This window comes from Camellia sinensis, chromosome 10 (assembly GCF_055761805.1).
Source record: "Camellia sinensis isolate YWXY chromosome 10, ASM5576180v1, whole genome shotgun sequence".
NCBI lineage: Eukaryota > Viridiplantae > Streptophyta > Magnoliopsida > Ericales > Theaceae > Camellia > Camellia sinensis.
In genome coordinates this window covers 44173681-44193052 of record NC_138970.1, presented here as the reverse complement: position 1 = coordinate 44193052, position 19372 = coordinate 44173681, and the positions used below count along the sequence as shown (strand labels likewise).

The 19372-nt window shown below is 37.1% G+C and overlaps 1 protein-coding gene and 1 pseudogene across 1 annotated transcript; one reads left to right on the top strand and one right to left on the bottom strand.

The window, feature by feature from the left end:
• The window catches only part of LOC145800332 (galactinol synthase 1-like), a 102001-nt pseudogene extending 91367 nt beyond the window's left edge, over positions 1 to 10634 (top strand).
• Positions 10635 to 17924: 7290 nt separating this feature from the next.
• Positions 17925 to 19131, bottom strand: LOC145800331 (uncharacterized). Its single transcript, XM_082889990.1, has 2 exons — positions 18921 to 19131; positions 17925 to 18709 (listed from the first exon to the last, which is right to left on the bottom strand). Exons 1-2 carry the CDS (start codon positions 19129 to 19131, stop codon positions 17925 to 17927), a joined length of 996 nt encoding a protein of 331 aa, XP_082746116.1.
• Positions 19132 to 19372: the final 241 nt, after the last annotated feature.

The following is a 19372-nucleotide window of genomic DNA, read 5'->3' as shown; positions in this document are numbered from 1 at the left end:
CTTGTTTTGGGCATATATTAGCATGTTTTTAGTGTTGTTTTGCCATGCCTTAGCTCTGTTTTGGTTTGGTTTGATAGCCTCTTACATGCTCCATGCAGTTGTAGTGCATTTCCATTCACTAGCCTGACATGCATCATGCTTTTGGACCATCATTCTAGCATGTTTTGGCTCAACTCCAAGAAGCTTTTGTTCATGTTTTAGCATGCTTAAGGTCTGATTTATGTTGTTTTGTTCATGCATGCCTTGCTTTGTATAGCCATAGTGCATTCTAGCTCACTAGCTTCGAGTTTCCAAGCCACTAGCATGCATTGCTTAGGCTATTTACATGATTTGGCCTCATTTTATATGTGATTTCAGTACATGTAGTGTGGCCACACACTCACATCTTTCACTCTTTCAATGCTTTGGAAGGTTTGTGCCTTATGCCTTAAATATGAGCCCATGTGTATGCCATCTTGCTTAGGCTTTTGGGTTGCCATATCAATGTATTTTTGGTCTTATTTTGCCATAATACAACTCTGATTTTTGTTGGTGGAGTCACCTCATGCTTGGTTTTGGTAGGTGTAGTGTAATCCTCCATATTGGCCTTGCATACTCCATGCTTCATGCCTTCATGCTAGCTTGTTTTAGCTTTGCTCTATGCATGTTTTAGCATCATTTTGACATGCTCTAGGACTGTTTTGGGTTGCCTTGGCCATATGGTTCTTGTGTTACATACCTGTAGTGCAATTGGGCTTGCTAGTCTCAAGTTTTGAGCACCATAGCATGCTTCATTTGTGACATGCACATGATTTGGCATCATTTTACATGTTATTTTAGAGCATATAGCATTACCATGCTCCCACTTCTTTCACTCTTTGAGTGCCTCTAAGGGTTTATTGCCTTGTTTGTGGCCTAGCATGTATGCCATCTTGCCTAGGCCTTCGAGCTCCCATTTCAACATGTCTTGGTCTTTGTTTTGACCTATTTAAGCTCTGTTTGTGGCTGGTTCAATCATTTGTACCATGCTTTGCATGCCTCTTGTATAGTCCCATTCACTAGCTTTCATGCTTAAGGATTCTTGCATGCCATACTTGAGATGTTTGCTTGCTATGACATCATTTCACATGATATTTCAGTGTATGTAGTGTTGTCACACTTCCACATTTGTCACTCCTTGAGCACTTTTGAGAGTTGTGCTCTTATGCTTAGTTAATGGGCCAATGCATGTGCATGCATTGTCTTGCATTTCATGCCATCATTTCAGCATTTTGGCCATTGTTTTGGGCATGATTAAGGTCTATTCATATTCGGTTTAAGTCCATATAGCATGTTGTTTGCATGTTGTTACATTGCATTGTTGTTTGCATGCTTATGTTGCATAACATTGTGTTTGCATGTCATTAGCATTGCTAGGTTAATTATGTTGCATTAGCATTGTTTGCATGCCATTAGCATAGATAAGTTGATCATGTTGTATTAGCATTGTTTGCATACCATTAGCTTTGCTAAGGTGATCATGTTGCATTGCATGTGTTTGGATAGGGTGTTAATCCAAACACGAGAAACGAGGGACATTTCATACTTGAAGTGATGAAATGTGCCTCATTTCTCAGTCGCTGATGCTCTTGATCATGCATGATAGAGTTTAAGGCCCTTGTGTGTTATTTGTGCATTCATTCACATTGAATTGTGCAATCTTGGCATCTCGGCCATCATGCATTGCGATGGTCGGTTGGTGGCCCGAGAGTCGAGAACTATAGTCCCTTGAGATCATGAAATGATAGGGAGAGTAGTTATGCACATATATCTTGCAAATACACTGCCATGCCCCTTCTTGTTCTCTATTACAGCGAACCAGGGTTGTGCAGAATTTTCTGGTCGGCAGACCAGTAAAAGTGGCTGGCCGACCACTTTTTCTGGTCTGCAGCAAAGGTAAGTGGTCGGCAGGTGGTTGGCAACACCAATAAGTGGTCGGCAATGCTCCTGGAGGTTCCCATGGTGGAGCAAAAGCTATCTGGAAACTTGTGTAGTGTTTTAAGAACAATTGCAAACAGAGACAAGTTGGGGCATCGCGATGGATTTCCGAACGAGGCGACCGGGCATGCATGCACTTCTTGCCTTGAGGGCCTATCTTTACTGCTTTAATTAGCTGCTTTACTTAGCTAGCTAATACTTTGGTTTTGTACTTAATTAGTTAATGTGCTTAACTATTCATTTGTGTTTGTAATAACTAGTTAGTTAACTTGTTAGTTAATTAGCTTCATTTTGTAATAATTAGCTTAGATTAGCTAGTTAGCTTATTATTCGGACCCTCCGTCGAGAGGGCACAACTGTTGTAATAAGCGTGCGTGTGTGTGATGTATGTCTTCTAATCCCCATTTCTTTCTCCTTTTTACTTAACTGCTTTTGATGGTTAGTTTTAGGGCATATTTCAATTAGCATCCTTATGCTTCGCATGTTTGCATTCATTCATCTGTTTTGCATGCACCGGGCTCGGCGCATTATACAAACTGCATTGTACTTTAATACACTTTCTTGAATACTTGTTTCAAAGCATGTTATCAAGTTACATTCACATGACATCTTGGAATAGCCGAGCCTACTTAGTTGCATTTTGCATGTGTTGCATTAGGCATTGTTAACATAGCAAGGATCATGCATTGATTACTAACTAGCTTCTTTTTTGGCTCGGAGTACACTGTGAGTGTTTATGCTTTAGCATCACTGCATGAGATGTGTATGTTGCCATGTCAGCATGCTTTCCATAAGGCTATGTGCTTAACTGTTATAACTGCATGAATGACTGTGGATGCAGGCTTCATTACTTGAATTGGAACAATTCATCGAAATGCGAGTTTTAAGCCCACTTTGCGGAGTGGCAAAATCATGTTTTCTAAAGCCTACTTGAGTGTGACAAATCCACGTCTTAGCCTACTTGCGAGTAGCAACTCCAAACCATTTTCAAACAAACAAACATGGGATGTTTTGTTCCAAATTAGGCGATCTAGTCTATACTTGTATGCTATGCGCATCACGTAGTAAGATTAGCTAATTATTCGGAATAAGAACACATGTGTTTTCAAAAACAACATATCATGTTAGTAAAGGCCGATCCTTTGATCGGGCAAGCGGGGGTGCTCATTGCATGACCTTCCCCTCTCGTACCCAAGTTTCCGAGCCAAGACAACTTTGGTGATGACGGACACGTGGCCCAAGGCACGAGTCATGGTTTCCTAAATTTCCCCAAAATAAAATATTTAGGTGGCGACTCTGAAATCTAGCAAAGCAGTCCATGTTTGGCGCTTTTTGATTAAAATCGATTTTTCAAAACGATTTATCGGATTTGGACTCTTTGGTGATTTATCAGTTTTACATTGCACATTGTGAGATTAGATTCATATCCGTGACATGAGTTCGAACTATAGTAGCTAAGAACAACGATTCACGCCCTCGCGCGCGGAGCAGAGTTCGAGCGGTCTACACATATGAAAATGGAAATGGGTGGCTTTATGAGAGTGTGATAGTGAAACTCAAAAGCTATTTCTCTTTCTCTGGGTCCAAGTGAGCAGTTCAGAATAGAGTAGGGACGAATGTGTTGGTTCAAAAGGAAGGAGGCAATACGACAATAATCACGTTTCAGTCTATAGCTATTATGAAGGAGAAGATGCAACCCTCCAAGAGTTGCTTAGGAACTGGTGTGATGCTGTGATAGAATGGTCAAAAGGAGCATACATAGAGTAGGAAAGACCTGTTTGGCTCAGTTGTTATGGTGTTCCATTGAATTTATGGAACTGTAATACATTCAGGAGAATAGCTCGTCTATGGGGGGAAGTGCTTAAAATTGAAGAAGAGACTTCTCATATTTCTTCCTTTAAGTGTGGTAGGATCAAAGTAGCAACACCATGTATGGATTTGATCAATTCAGTAGTCAAATTAAATTGTAAGGGTAGGTTTTACTCAGTAAAAGTGTGTGAAGAGCAGGTTATCATTACCAAAGAGGTTGTGGAATCATGTCAATGTTCACTACATTCAAAAAGGGAAAAAAATTGTTGCTCTAATGAACCTGCTATTCCAATGGCTGGGGATGTGAAAACAGGGTGTGAGGAAGGTAAGCATGATGAGACAGTGGAGCTGGTGAGCAGGGTGGAAAAGGAAGCTAAGGACTATTAGTACATAAACAGGGATGATAGATGGGCTGGTGCACACGGTGTGTCTACTTCTTTGGTGGCGAAAACAATGATGACTAATATTGGGAAGTTAAATAATGGCATGGCATGCAAAGACTTTGTGGTGGATTCATCATTATGTTTTGAACCAAACGAAGCTAATAGAGTAGAGGTAGAGGAGGAAATATGCACACCTGGTTTCATTAAAAGCCTTAGTGGATCTGGGCTAGTAGGGCCTGGTATTAGTTTGGCAGTGTTATTAAAACAGGCCCAAGAAGTTGAACAAGTGGTTGGGTCAGGTAGGGATATGGTTGCATGCCCAACTTCGGAGGTTATCTCATTAAGTCTCAAAGTAACTCAAGCCCAAGGAGGAAGAACAATCAACCCATTATCTCTTACGGAAAAAGAAGGGCAGGTTAGAACGCTTAACTTAAAGAATCAAATAAGAGATACCATAGGTGGTGCAATTGGACCAAGAGTAAAACAACCTTGAAGAAAAGGAAAGGGATCATTATGGTCAGGAATGGATGGATCATTAGCATTTGGTAGGGGTGCAGTGTTTAGAGCTGTTGTTGCTGCATTTCCATTAACAATGGCGAGCAAACATAATTCTAGTTGGGAAAAAGCGGTCACAGAGGAGGCATATGCAACTTTGCAGGTTGGCTAGGCGCTAGGAATACTTTATGATGGAAAGGATAAGGAAATTGTAGACAAAATCAAGAGCATGGAGATAAATGATGCAGAGACAGTTGGCCACAAAAGAAGGGATGCTCAGATTTGAGTGAGGAGAAAAGTAAAGAATCTCATCAAAGAAAAGGAAGTGGATATGGTTCTTTTCCAAGAAACAAAACTAGCTGCACTCTCATTAGATATGGTGAGATCATTATGGTATAGAGATCATGTTGAATTCATGGTAGTGGACGCGTCTGGTTCAGTTGGGGGCATATTGTGTATATAGGACCCTGTTGTCTTCTCTCTATCTGCTTGCTGCAGTAATAGAAGTTTTATACTATTATCTGGTACACTCTCTCATAATTTTGAGTGTGTTATTCATAACATTTCTTCTCTTAATGATGTCTCTTGTAGGGCTACTTTTTGGGACTCTATTTGTAATTTAAAATTTGAATTCCCTAAACTTTGGTGTTTGGGAGGGGATTTCAATGAGATCAAGCACGCTGAGGAGTGAAAAGGGTGCTCTAGAAGGGATAGAGGAATGCGGGACTTTAATAATTTTATGAATAAATTGGAAGTGTCTGATCTACCCATGTTAGGTAGGCAATTCACATGGAGCAATTCCTAGGATGGAGCAAGATGGAGTAGGTTAGACAGATTCATGTTTAATCTAGAGTGGCTAGTCAAGTTTAAGTTCAAACTTTGGGGGCTACCAAGAGTCATCTCGGACCACTGTTCATTGCTCTTATTGGATGAGTAAGTTGATTGGGACCACGTCCTTTTAAGTTTATTAATGCATGGATTTTGCATCCCCTTTTCCTTCCACTTGTCAAGAAAACATGGGTAGAAGCAGAGGCTCACTGGTGGGCTGGTTTTGTTTTGTAGAAAAAATTGAAAATCTTAAAGGTGGTCATAAGGAAATGGAATGTTGAAGTTTATGCAAACTTAACTCTAAACATCAAGAAGGCTGAAAAAGAATTGCATATGTTAGATCTTGCTGTTGAAATCTGAATTTTGGATGATTCTGAAGTAAACAAAAGAAGGATGTAAGAGATAAGCTGTGGAAGTTAAGTAGAAGAAATGAGTGGTTATGGTTGCAAAAATCTAGACTTACATGGGCATTGAAGGGGGACCATAACACCAAGCTTTTTCATCTTATGGCCTCAAGTAGACAAACTAGAAACCTCCTTAGCTCTATCTCATTGGATGGTATTGTGCATGAAGATCCTCAAAGGCTGAAATTTAAAGTGTTTACTCACTTTAAAAGGTTGTTCTCTGAAGAGTGGAAAATAAGGCCTAAGTTGGGTGGACCTTTACAACATATTGATAGTGAACAATCATCTAGAGTTTTGGAAGTTGAATTTTCTGCAATAGAGGTCTGGGCTACAATTAAAGGTTGTGATGGCAATAAAGCTCCTGGCCTGGATGGGTTTAATCTGGTTTTCTTTCAAAAGTGCTGGCATGTCTTCAAGAATGACTTTATGCACTTCTTTAACGAATTCCATGAGCATGGGATGCTACTTAAAGGGCTGAACAACTCATTTGTGGCCCTTATCCCAAAGAAAGACAATCCTACCAGTTTGGTTGACTTTCAACCAATTAGTTTAATTGGTTCAGTATACAAAATCTTAGCTAAAGTGCTTGCTGCGAGGCTAAAGTTGGTGTTGCCTAAGATCATAGGACATGTGCAATCAACTTTTGTTAGGGGACAGAATATACAAGATGGGGTGCTTGTTGCAAACGAAGTGGTGGATGATTGGAAGAAGAGGAAGAAAAAAGGGCTCATTCTAAAGCTTGATTTTGAAAAAGCTTATGACTCTATGAATTGGGATTTTTTATTCTCTATGTTGGTTAATTTTGGGTTTGGCAATAGGTGGATTACCTGGATGAAAGCTTGTGTGACTACGACACGAATCTCAATCTTAGTAAATGGTTCGCCAACTTTTTAATTCAACCCTGAAAGAGGGCTTAGACAGGGGGACCCTCTATCACCTTTCTTATTCATCATTTTGGTTGAGGGTTTAAACATTTTGCTTGCCAGAGCAAAAGAGTTGGGGCATTTAAAGGGTGTATCAATGGGGAATTGTGAAGAAACCATATCACACCTGCAATTTGCAGATGATACAATAGTTTTCTGCAAAGCTGAATAGGAGGAGGTTATGAATGTGAAAAGGATCCTTAGATGCTTTGAGATAATGTCAGGTCTCAAGATAAACTATCATAATTATTTATGGAATAAGTGTTCCGGATGGGATGGTGATTGACTTTGCATCTAAATTGAATTGTATGAAGATATCATTACCATTCACTTACTTAGGTCTTCCTTTGGGTGCCAATCCTAGAAGGAAGAGCACATGGGCACCTATAATTGAGAAGTGTCATAGGAGGCTTGCATCTTGGAAAAGGAGGTTTCTTTCTTTTGGGGGTAGACTTACACTCATCAAATCAGTTTTATCCAGTTTGCCAGTATATTATATGTCTCTTTACAAACTACCTGAAGGTGTTGCAAGAGCTCTTGACAGAATCCAAGCTTCTTTCCTCTGGGGAGGTTCTGATTTGAAAAGGAAGATCCATTCGGTGAAATGGGAAGAGGTAACCAAGAGTAAAAAGAAAAGGGGTTTGGTGGTTAGGAAGGTCAGAGATTTTAATGATTATCTTTTCGCAAAGTGGTGGTGGAGATTTGCAACTGAAACCACAGCCTTATGGAGAAGAACCATCTGTTGTAAATATGAAATCTCTGGTGGTGGATGGTTTCCCAACCAGAAATTTGACACTAAGTACTCTAGGACTTGGCTGGACATATTGCATGTTACTGACTGTAATCACAGCCTCAAGGATTTTTATGCAGCTAATTCAGAGGTAATTGTAGGTAATAGGAATATAGTCCAATTTTGGGATGATGTATGGGTGGGGACCAGAGCATTTTCAGAAGTTTATCCCAGATTATGCAATTTGTCAATTGATAAACTGATTTCTTTGAAGGATTGTATTGAATGGAAAGGAAATTCTGATGGATGGAATCTGAAATTCAGAAGACCATTATTTGCTTGGGAAGAAGAGGGACTTCAAAGCTTGTATACTTTGTTGAATGCAACCATCCCTGTGTTGAGTACCCAAGATGACTGGCTCAAATGGAAGGCATCATCATCTGGCCAATTTTTAGTCTCTACACTTTACAGGAGAAGTGACTTAACAACTGGTATGGATGCTCATCTTCTTGATTTGATTTGGAAGAACATCTCTCCTCCTAAAGTTCAATTCTTGGGCTGGTTAGTGTGGAAAGGTAGGATCAAAACTTCTTCTTTTCTCCAACGGCTTGGTGTGCTTGGAGCTAATATGAGTAACTTATGTATCTTCTGCAACACTGATTTGGAAACTTTAGAGCATGTGCTGATGGTTTGTTCATTAATTTGGAGGGTTTGGTCCCAAGTGATGAATTGGTGGGGAATTTACTGGGCTATACCAGGGTCTTTGATAGGATTGTTGGAATGGTGGATTGGCTTTAAGTATAAAAGTTAGAACCAAGATTATGGAAAGCTTTGTTGCTGGCAGTAGTGTGGTCTGTTTGGAAGCACAGGAATGAGTGTAAGTTCACTAATGCTCAGCCAAATTTTGGTGAGTTGCAGGAACTGATTAAAGTCAGAGTGGCTTTGTGGATTAAAAGCAACAATGCAGGGTTTTTCTACTCAGTGCAGGATGTTGTTTCCCATATCCAACAAATTAGAACCCCATCAAAGGTTATTTAATGGTGTATGCTGCTACTGTATGTTGCTGTTCTGAGACTGCTATTTGGTCTGCTGATGTTCTGCTTTGAAGTTGTTATGTTTTGTTGATGGACTGTTTGGTTGTTCTATTTTGCTAAAATTGTTGGTGTATGCTGCTGCTGTATGTTGTTGCTTTGAGGCTGCTATTTGGTCTGCTGATGTTTTGCTTTGAAGTTGTTCTGTTTTGCTGATGGACTGTTTGGTTATTCTATTTTGCTGAAGTTGTTTCTGTTTTGCTTTGAAGTTGTTTTGTCTGGTCTACTGTTTGAAGTTGTTTTTGTTGTGTTATTGTTCTGTTTTTCATCTTTTGGTTGCTCTTGATTGGCTTCTCACCAATCTTTGTGCACTTTCCGATTTGTTGATATAATTTTGCATGTTTTTTGCTTTTATCATCAATAAATCTTTATCTTTGCTGATAAAAAAAAAAAAAAAAAAAAGTCTTCCTTGTAGTATATTGTAATATGAGATGTATAACATTACCTTTGATGCACTATATATCGACTTAGATGAATTTAAAAAGAAAAAAAGAAAAAGAAGTTGACTTGGATGTCAAGATAAGACATATTGGGCCGACACAATGTAATTTCTTGAAGGATTGGATAATCTCTCATTCTACTTAGATTTTGACTCCTTTCATTTCACAAATGGAATGGACACTTTTAGTTTATTTCTTAGGATTATGACACTTTATTATATTGAAAAACTAACGATTTATGACTATCATGTCCATATAAGTTTCAAATTTTTCCAAAACGATTTAGATGTTGACAACATCGACCACCTCTTTGACTTGCCCGACGGCTACTTCTATGCCGTCCGTGACTGTTTCTGTGAGAATACATGAAGCCACTCACCTTAGTACCCCATTGGATACTACCAACTATGCTTGAATAAGGTCAGATGGCCAACTGAGATGGGTTCACCCCCTCCTTTGTACTTCAATTCTGGGTTTTTTGTGTTCGAACCTAGCCGTAAGACTTACCAAAACATGCTCAAGACTATAAAAAAACTCCACCAGAAATCTTTCCAGATCAGGTGTGTTATATCATGATTTAAATTATTGTATTGAGATTTGTATCGGTATGTACTATACAAAAAATACATATCAGTGAATATTAGTATTGAATGTTTAAAATTTTAATACGTATTAACTGATAATTAAAATTATGAATTATAGACATATATAGGAATCTCTCACCTGACCATGTGGTTACTGATCTTCAATCAACTTGATTTTATGCATTAATGATCTTTTAATGAGTTGTACAAAATATACGATTTTTAATTAAAACCCAATAGCACCTTTTCAGTTGGATGCAAGAGTAGTTGATTCCTATTTTGATATATGGGGGATTGCCAAGTCCCCTGTGGTGTTGAGGTTTATTGAAATCATCTCTGTCACTATATATACAATTGTAGAAAGACAATAAAGATCAAAGTGCATACCCAAAGTTACAATTTTTCTCATCACATCCTATCAAATAGTTTACATGTTTCCTAATATTACATCCATCTTTTGTATAATTTTTTGTTTTTTGGGTGTAAATTACAGGATTTCTTGGACATCTTCTTTAAACACATGTTCAAACCTATTCATGTGGTATACAACCTCGTTCTTCCAATTTTATGGTACCATCTGGAGATTGTTGAGCTCAAAAAAGTTGAAGTAGTGCATTATTGTGCAGTTGTAAGTATTTCCAACTAATCTAGCAAATCCGTTAATCTTCTTGAACTTTTACCACAAAGTTGTTTTTTGTCTTGCTAATTTGAATCAAAACCATAGTTTGGTACACAAGTCCATTTTGTTAACTTTTTTTCACTTTAATTTCCAAAAATTTAAGGGGTCAAAGCCATGTACACCGAGAAAGAAGCTAACATGAATAGAGAGGATGTCAAAATGTTGGTTGCAAAATAGTGGGATATTTGTAATGATAAATTGCTTGATTGTAATGCCAAAGATTCAATCCCAGTGAGGCAGAAAAACATATTAAGGCCCATAAAAATGGCTTTGATGCCTCCATTTCCTGCCCAAGAATCAATTGGCTATTGAATTATTGAATAGACAATTATGGAGATTTTCTTTTTCACTTCAACAAGGATCTTTTTCAACGATTGAATAAAAAATAAAGATGGTGGACATATTGTTGTAATTGTTTGTTTGTATGAGGTTTTTGCAGCATTTGTAGTAAACCCCATACCATACGAGGTTCACCAAATGGCTGCATCATGGTTGTTTACAAATAAATAAAAGATTGATTTTTTTATTTTATTTTAAAACAAAAGAATAATAATAATCGCGTTTTTTTCTTACTGTATTTTATTTATTATATGAGTTATAACATTACATTGAAAAACAAAATCACTGATGAGACCCATCAAATTAATACAATGGTGATGTATGAGAAGGTAAATAAATTATCAGAATCCCCTTCTATTAATATCTTTACATATTATCTCTGACAATATAAATGTAGCTTGGCCATATAAGTTATTGCCAGAGATCTTAAAATATATTTCATGGTTAGTAAAAGTGAATAGAAAGTAAAACCTTCAAAAATAAGTATCCTAATAAGCATTCTATGACCTTTGAGTTTGAACTGAAAGGTGTGACCATTGAGTTTAAATAAAAAGATGTCACTTTTGAATCTAAAGCACACAACCCTTAATCCAAGTGACACGAACCTATGCCTATATAAAGGCAGAATGGGTTGGAAATTGGGGATATGAATTTCATGGATTTTCTCTCTAAGAATTCATATTGTTATTTTCCTCTTCTGCTTGGTGGATTAGAACATTCAAAAGTATTCTAGATGTGATCTCATTCACGCATAATACAGTCAGACATCAATCTTTAGACTATGTTTCTTTGTATCCTAGAGGTTGATTCATGAATAACCCGATGCACACCATATTTGACAGAATTAGTGAGAGTGAATACCATCTTAAGGAAAGTAACGTTGTAATGTACCTTTAAACAATCCTAATTATTTTCTTTTTTATCTTCTTCCATCACATTTACCAAATTTGCACCAACACCTTGGAGGGATAGGATCAAAACATCATTGTTTTTACAAAGAATTGGAGTTCTTAATGCCATTGCCAGCATATCTTGCTACTTCTGTAAGGATGAAATTGAATCTGCTAATCATGTGTTACTTTTTTTTTACTTTGAGCTGGAGGGTTTGGTCTCATATACTAAAATAGTGGAGGTCTCAGTGGGTTATACCAGGATCTGTTGATGGCTTACTTCAATGGTGGATGGGTTTCAAATTTAAAAAATTAGAGAAAATGATTTGGAAAGTCTTCCCCTTTACTGTGTTGTGTCATTATGGAAACATGGAAAAGATTGTGTTTTCAATGGGGTCCAACTAAAGATGAATGGTTTATGTGAGCTCATCAAAGTTAGGATAACACTATGGGTGAAAGAAGGCAATCTCAATCAATGACCTGATCTTCCATCTGCAACAGTATAGGCATGGGCCTGGGGCTTTTGCTCTGTTTCCTATGTTACTAGACATCTTGTTTGTGCTTGTATGGATTGATCTATTGCTGGTGTTCTTTTAGGAAGTCATTTATTTTTGGACATGGTTTTGGATTTTGGATTATTGTTTGGGTTGTGCTTTATTTTATTTTTTCTATTTTGCTTGAGTTGGTTCCATATCAACTCTTTGTATAGTTCTAGCATATGATTGGGTATGCATTTATGTGTCAATCTACTTAGGATGGATTTGTTTTGCTGTAATACTCTTACACTTACCTTCTTTATTGATATTTCGCTCAATATTTTGTACTTTGATTGTTCATCAATAAAGTTTCTCTTTCTTTGCTAATCAAAATAATAATAATAATAAAATTATTCACGAATATCCATATATATGTTGATATAAAAATATTGATAGAAAATTGAGAAAAATAAATATGAAAACCTATTAAAACCTCACATGAATTGATAATAAAATTGAAATTGAAATTAATAAACAAATAAAATTGAATTTTTTTTTGAAAAGTAATATATTACAAAAATTTTATCTAGAATTTATGACAAGCTTGATATAGTGGTAATATTTTTAAAAACAGAAGTCATCCTGTGTCTTTTAATTTTAAAATTATAAAATCAAAACTTATCATTATGCATTATTTCTGGGCATACTTAATGGTGCGAACCTAATTGGGATTATTTTACTTTGCAATGATGCTTGTGCATACAACTTTTTTATTGATGTATCTTCTATTCTCATCATCAATAATATTTTATTTGGCTGATGAAAAAAAAATTATTACTTTTAACCCTAAGGGATTGGCTTTTAATTTAAAATTATAAAATCAAAACTTATTGTTATTATTATTGTTGTTGTTGTTTTTGTTGCTACTATTATTGTTGTTGTTGTTGTTAATTTTAATCCCAAAGGATTGGCCTAGTAGATGCAGCTTGGGACGTGGGGGTGTGCTTCTTCTAAGCCTCGGATTCAACTCCCACTAGGTAATGGCAATTGACTTTGACACCCACTCAAAAAATAAGAAAAGAAATATTATTATTACTTTTTATTTGTTTGTTATTATTTGTTTTCAACCAAAAGCCTTGTCTCAAATTTATTCCTTCGCACACACACACTATAAACATGCATTATGTATAAAGAAGAATATTGCAATGCCCTCAAAATAATACATAAATCAATCATTTATAAGATCGCAAAATTTTAAAAGATATATTATATTTCCATTCATCAGAGTATTCTTTACAAAAAGTATTACATGTTGATGACAAAAGTAAAGGCCCTACGGGCTTACAAACTTTCCAAGTCAACACTTGGTTACAACAAAAGAGAGTTCTAACTCTTAACATATTAAGCCCTTGGCTTGAATTACATGTAATACAAAAAGGTAACAACAAAAATAGGCCTTCAGCTTCTAAACCTCCTAAGCTACATCATTGGAGGTAGCATATCACCTGTACCTGAAAATGATGTCCCATATAGGGTGAGCCAAAGCTCAGTAGAGATACGCTAAACCAATTATGAGAAATAACTAAAACATTAGCATTCGACATATGGTCAACACTTGTAGACGAACTCACAACATTTCCCAGCTCAACGACAATTACATCATGTTTCATTCCACTTCTCTTTATTCATCCAATTCAATGCACAGACATGGTCCATTATCTAACCAAACAATTTAAATGAGACTACAACTCATCTTATTAACACTTCAATTATCAACGATTCAAAATGAGACTACGACTCATATTATCAACACTTCTATCATCAACAATTTCAAATGAGACTACGACTCATAAAGATAAAACTTCAATTCATCAACATCATTCAGATGTATATAAGGTTTCGGGACTTTCACCCTGGACACTCTGGCTAACTTAATTATCAATGGAGTCCATCCCCTATCTCCTCCCAAACAAAAATACATATGCAATGTATTTAAATAGGTTATCATATACAATGATCATTTAATGCACATATTCAATGTGGTATTCCAACCGTCATATTCAATGACATATTCCAGGTGATTAGTTTCAGTTTACCTAATCATCATATAGTGTCTACAACAATCAAGACAATCCTCCACCGATAGCCCAAAATAATTATTTCTAAACAGATAATAAATTAATCAAACAGATAAATTATCAACATTTTTATAGGTGAGTGATTAATCAATCCAACTACAACATTCAATCTTATAATTTTCCAATTTCATGATTTTCAACTCAATTTCACATTTCCATTTTTCTCCAAATTAATTAATCACATTTAATTAGGCCATTTTCTCAATTTTCTCAACTTTAGCCCTAAGGCTCAATTTCCTCAATTTTACACCAATAATCCCATTTTCCAAGGTCTCACATATACATGGAGCTTAACAATTGAAAACCTCCTTTTATAATTTCAAAACAAACCCTAACTTTCCCAAAACACCCAAACAACACCATCTATACGAAATACCCAACATTTATGTCAAAACTCATAGAAAGGAGTAGGTTATCCCTATCTCAAATTTCGGAGCTCAAAGGAGAAGAAGGAAGAAACTCAAAGTGCTCCAAATCCAACCTTTTTCGGATCAAAAGATAGCCCACGCAATACTCTAGCTTTTTAACAAAGGGTGTAGGGTAGAAACCCCCTAGATCAAGTGTATGTGTAGAGAGAAGAAGTGTATAGAGAGAAAGAGTCAGATCTAGGGTTTGGAGGTAAAAAAAGATCAAAAAGTGAAGAAGAAAGCCGCTGTTGCGAATTGGTATAGTCAAGGCTCACTTGAGCGACCAAACACAAAAGAACCTCGTTTGAGCACAAGAAGCGTCACTTGAACGAACAATGTTGTTACCACCCCAAACCGCCCCTACTAGTTTGGTGCCGTGATGGCCAGTAACCCGAGATTACCGAAGGCCAACCTTAAAAATTCACACACAATCAGAGTATATATATATATAGGGCTAACATGTGCGGAAGCAATAAATTACAAATCTAGTTAGTCCATAAGAGCAGTGCATAAGTTAAATGGGATGGCATACAACTTTACATAATTTTACAACTTGAATACAAATAAAACGAAGTACAAAATACATATTACATCTTGATCAAAAGGCTTCTCAAGCCGACATGTGCAAATTACAAGTATTGTAAGCCGAGAAGCATAATTTTCAAGACTGCCGACATGAATGCAAGTTAAGCTGACATAACAAAAACCCAAAACAAGCTCGCGAATCACACCTAGGCGTCACCGCCTTCCTGTTCATCACCTACATATATATAGAGAGGGTGAGCTTGGATACTTAGTGAATGGTATAAATAATAAAGGGGTTTGCATGACTGGTATTCAAGATCTTTATCAAACGATACATAACATATTTAGTGCAAGTTAAAGGATGAACCAAGTCCATCTAGCAAATCTGTCAAGTTTCAAAGGATGCTTATTAACATCATTATAATACAAGTGATGACATCTCGGCAAACAAACCCACGTGGTAAACCGTCAGTGGCAAACAAGACAAGACAAGGCAAGACAACGGAGATATCTCAATTCAATGGTGCAGTTGCATTATAGTCCCCTGGCACTAAGGACTCGTGCTACCAATGCTTAGAGTCCCCTAGCACGTACGGACTTCCAAACTTTGTGCTACAAATGCTTAGGGTCCTCCAGCACGTAAGGACCTTCAAGATTGTGCTGCGAATGCTTAGAGTCCTCCAGCACGTAAGGACTTTCAAGATTGTGCTGCAAATGCTTAGAGTCCTCCAGCACGTAAGGACTTTCAAAGGTTGTGCTACAAATGCTTATAGTCCCCTAGCACGTACGGACTTTCCAAGAATGTCATCAAAACATGATACTATATATTTTCCAACTAGGAATAACCATTCATGCTTACAAATACTTTTCAAAACGAAGCAAAACAAGACTTTTATCAAAGCATTATAACATAGCTTTATTAAAAATACCACTCACTTAGTTCTTCAAATGTCGGGGTCAAGGCAAGTCCAAGTCCTACAAACACATGGCAAAGTCTGTTGAATGCACTTTCAAACAAGTTTCGCATGCATGCAGATGATCTCAGAATTCCTCAAAACTAAGTCAAATCAAAACAAAATACAGTTTCTTATTTCGGGGAAAACATGCTGGGCAACTACCAGGTCTAGGCCGAGGTCCCACACCTCCTTGCCGAGGTGTGGCCTCGATGGCTACATTCCAGGAAATGAAGTCGGAAAAAATCTGGGTTTTCCTCTCTTGAAGAACATGGACATGAGGAAGATGAATGCAAAGATCATGATTTGCTATTACAAAAATCTGAGATTTCATGCTATGAATTCAAAAACATGGACCTGGGTACCCATATTCAAGGATCTTGTGAGAACAAACACAAAAACATGAATCTTAATGCGAACTTTCGGATCAAACAAGACTTTTTCTCCAAAAACACATGAGCACTATTTTCTCTTTCTAAAACCAACTTTAAATCAATGCATGACGTGCAGAACAGGTTCGATCGTACAATGCAGCTAGATGATCAATAAGAACAACAAGAGTGAATCAAGAATCTAACCTCAATACACGAATCTAACGGTTTGATCTCTAGGAATCAAGCTCGAAAGCCTACTCTCTCACTCTAAAACTTCTTCTTCTTCCTAGAGCTTCTCTCTCTCCACAAGGCAAAGATATAACACGAAAATGTATATTTTCTGGGTCTGTCGGCTGACTTAACCCTCTGCAGGGGTACGTGGCAGCGGCTGGTTGGTTCTACTCAAAAAGTGACTAAGTGAAAAGACAAGACTATGACAAAGTGTACTCAACAAGCTAGGCGGCAAGAACATTCCGACAAGTAACGACATCGGCTAATATCAAGACTTTGGCAAGCAAGGGACAAGGACATCGGCTAGAAAGGACAACACTTGACCTAGATGTGCCACACCTCGGTCTAGGTCGTACCAATCCAGGAGTAAGGTTACTTGGGTTCAAGGGTAACATCTCGACCTAGATAATACACATCTCGGCCTCGGCGATGAACACCTCGGCCTAGATAGTGACATCTTGGCCAACATGTCAGAGCGAAGGTGGAGTCGACCAAAGTAAATTCCAAAATGGTCTTAGATGTAAGAGGTTCAAAACCGACCTAGGCTCAAGGTGACCTCGGCTAAACCCACACCGAGCAAGGTACAAAGCATGCTATAACACTCAACGAACAAGGACAAGACTAGAAATGCAAGCTTAACAAGACACAATCATATGAATGCATATGAGTATGGTTAGGACAGTGTGAGGGTTATTACAAATGCGAAGCTTCAGGCCTGCAACACAGAAGCACGCTCGAGCGCAAGAGTGCTCGGTCGAGCAAAGAAACCAAAATCTGGACAACAACCATTTGTTTCAAAACACACCCAACCTGTTACAAACCTGCCCAATACATCCCAAAACTCAAATACAAGGAATTAAATGATGGAAACAAGATATAGACAACAACCAACAGCTACGGAACCTAAGTTCGGAACACAATATACAATGGAGGAAAACCGGGATTGCTATAAATATTCAAGATTCGTATCAAATTATTGATGACTTTCAGCACATCTTATATACACCAAGTAGCTTAAAGTACAAATCTTAAAAAATAAAAATAAAATAAAAATACAAAGTGAAAAGGATTACAAACCACTTTATTTCTTAGAACAATTGAAAGCATATTTAAAGAAATTAAATTGCAGTTTGCCAAATCTATTGACAATCAAAAAAACAATAATACGAAGATGATCATATGTTTTTTTATTTATAAATCACATTTTATTGCCATCTTATTATTGTGAATCACTTGCACTTGTTAAATATAATGAATAAAGTAGCTGACTTACTTATAGTAAGAACGTATAGCGTAATAGGTCTGTAAGGCGGTGAAGATGAGAAGCAGGACTGCAACAACGACTTTCAGTGTAGCCCATGGATTTTTCAAATAAACACTAAACAAATTCTGCCACTTGTAATATAAAATTAAAGAAATTTTGCGCCAGCTGTCATCTAAAATGAAACAAATTCTACGCCAGTGCCACTGAGACATGCGGTTGTAGTAGTAGCTATTAACATCCTCACACAACTTGGAAAAATAGGAGTCGTATAAAACAACTCCATTGCATATAGATTCGAAAAAACTTGCAACATCTTCACCACCACTAAAATCATTTTTTATGATCCCTTCTTTATGAAGAATTCCAACATCATGAGAGGGATGGAGGAGACTTCTCATGAGAAAGACATATGATGCAATGTGCTGTGAGGTGCTGTCAATTCTGTGGCATTGCTCAAAAGCAATCAAATTTTGGAAGATTGTTTTTGTTATAGCTTCTTGTATGTGAAATGGTCTCATTGTAATAACTCCATCAGTAGCATCAAATTTTATGTCTAATAACTTTTCGTTTGCATCATCTGTGTTGGCTACAAAATGAATTCCTGCCTTCAAAAGTCTTGTGGCACAATCTTTTAATCCACTTCTTTTCAAGTCTCGAGATTGAGGGATTTTGTCAGATATGCGGAGCTCAAAAATGTCCAACGTTTCACATTTGGGTTGGTAAAACTTATGCAAGATATCAAGTAAATGCCTACCAGAGAGTTTCAAGGATTTAATTCGAATTGCTTCGTCTCTCAAACCCAAAGCCGATTAGAAAAAGAGTAATACTAAAGTGGCCACATTATGCTCAGTAAATGAGTATTGCAATGGTTGTGGCATATGGTCTTTTAAAATATTAAATAGAGTCTCTAGATCAAAAAATGAAATCTGGTTCTCAAGTAATCCCAAATCACGTTGAAGAGTTGCAATAGTCCGAGCATTATTGATAATGGGGGTCATCACCGTTGTTCTCATCGTGGTTCTCAATATCTGAATATCTCAAAAACAGTTCGAGTAAGAAGCAACCATCAGCTAGCAATATTTCAGCTAACTCGTACTTGTCCAAGCCTATTGTTTCTGAATAGCATCTTCGAGCTTCTTTTTCCAATTCTAGTATGGCAGTGGCACACTCCTTGAGGGCAGATCTAGATTTTTTAGGTTGAGATATTCTCATAAAAAGATGTAGCGTGTATCGCCGTTTTTGAAATTCAAAAGCTTGTGTGGCTTTGTTGTTATAATGAAAAGGTCTGATGGACGCAATACTAGGTGTATAGGCATCTTCCTTGAGTTTTAAAAGTTTATTCGGAACTTTATACATACTTGTTAGAAATTGGTCGTCCATGTGGCATGACACTTTGAACCTTTTGAACCTGAACCTTTTGAACCTTATCCATGTAAGTTTTGAATTTGAATTC

What these genes read in the sequence shown, in the direction of transcription:
- LOC145800331 (XM_082889990.1), bottom strand. Translation starts at nt 19,131, where the DNA reads ATGAGAATATCTCAACCTAAAAAATCTAGATCTGCCCTCAAGGAGTGT. An exon ending in GAACCACGATGAGAACAACG is followed by an intron (nt 18,710 to 18,920) that starts GTGATGACCCCC and finishes TGGGTTTGAGAG; the next exon opens with ACGAAGCAATTCGAATTAAA.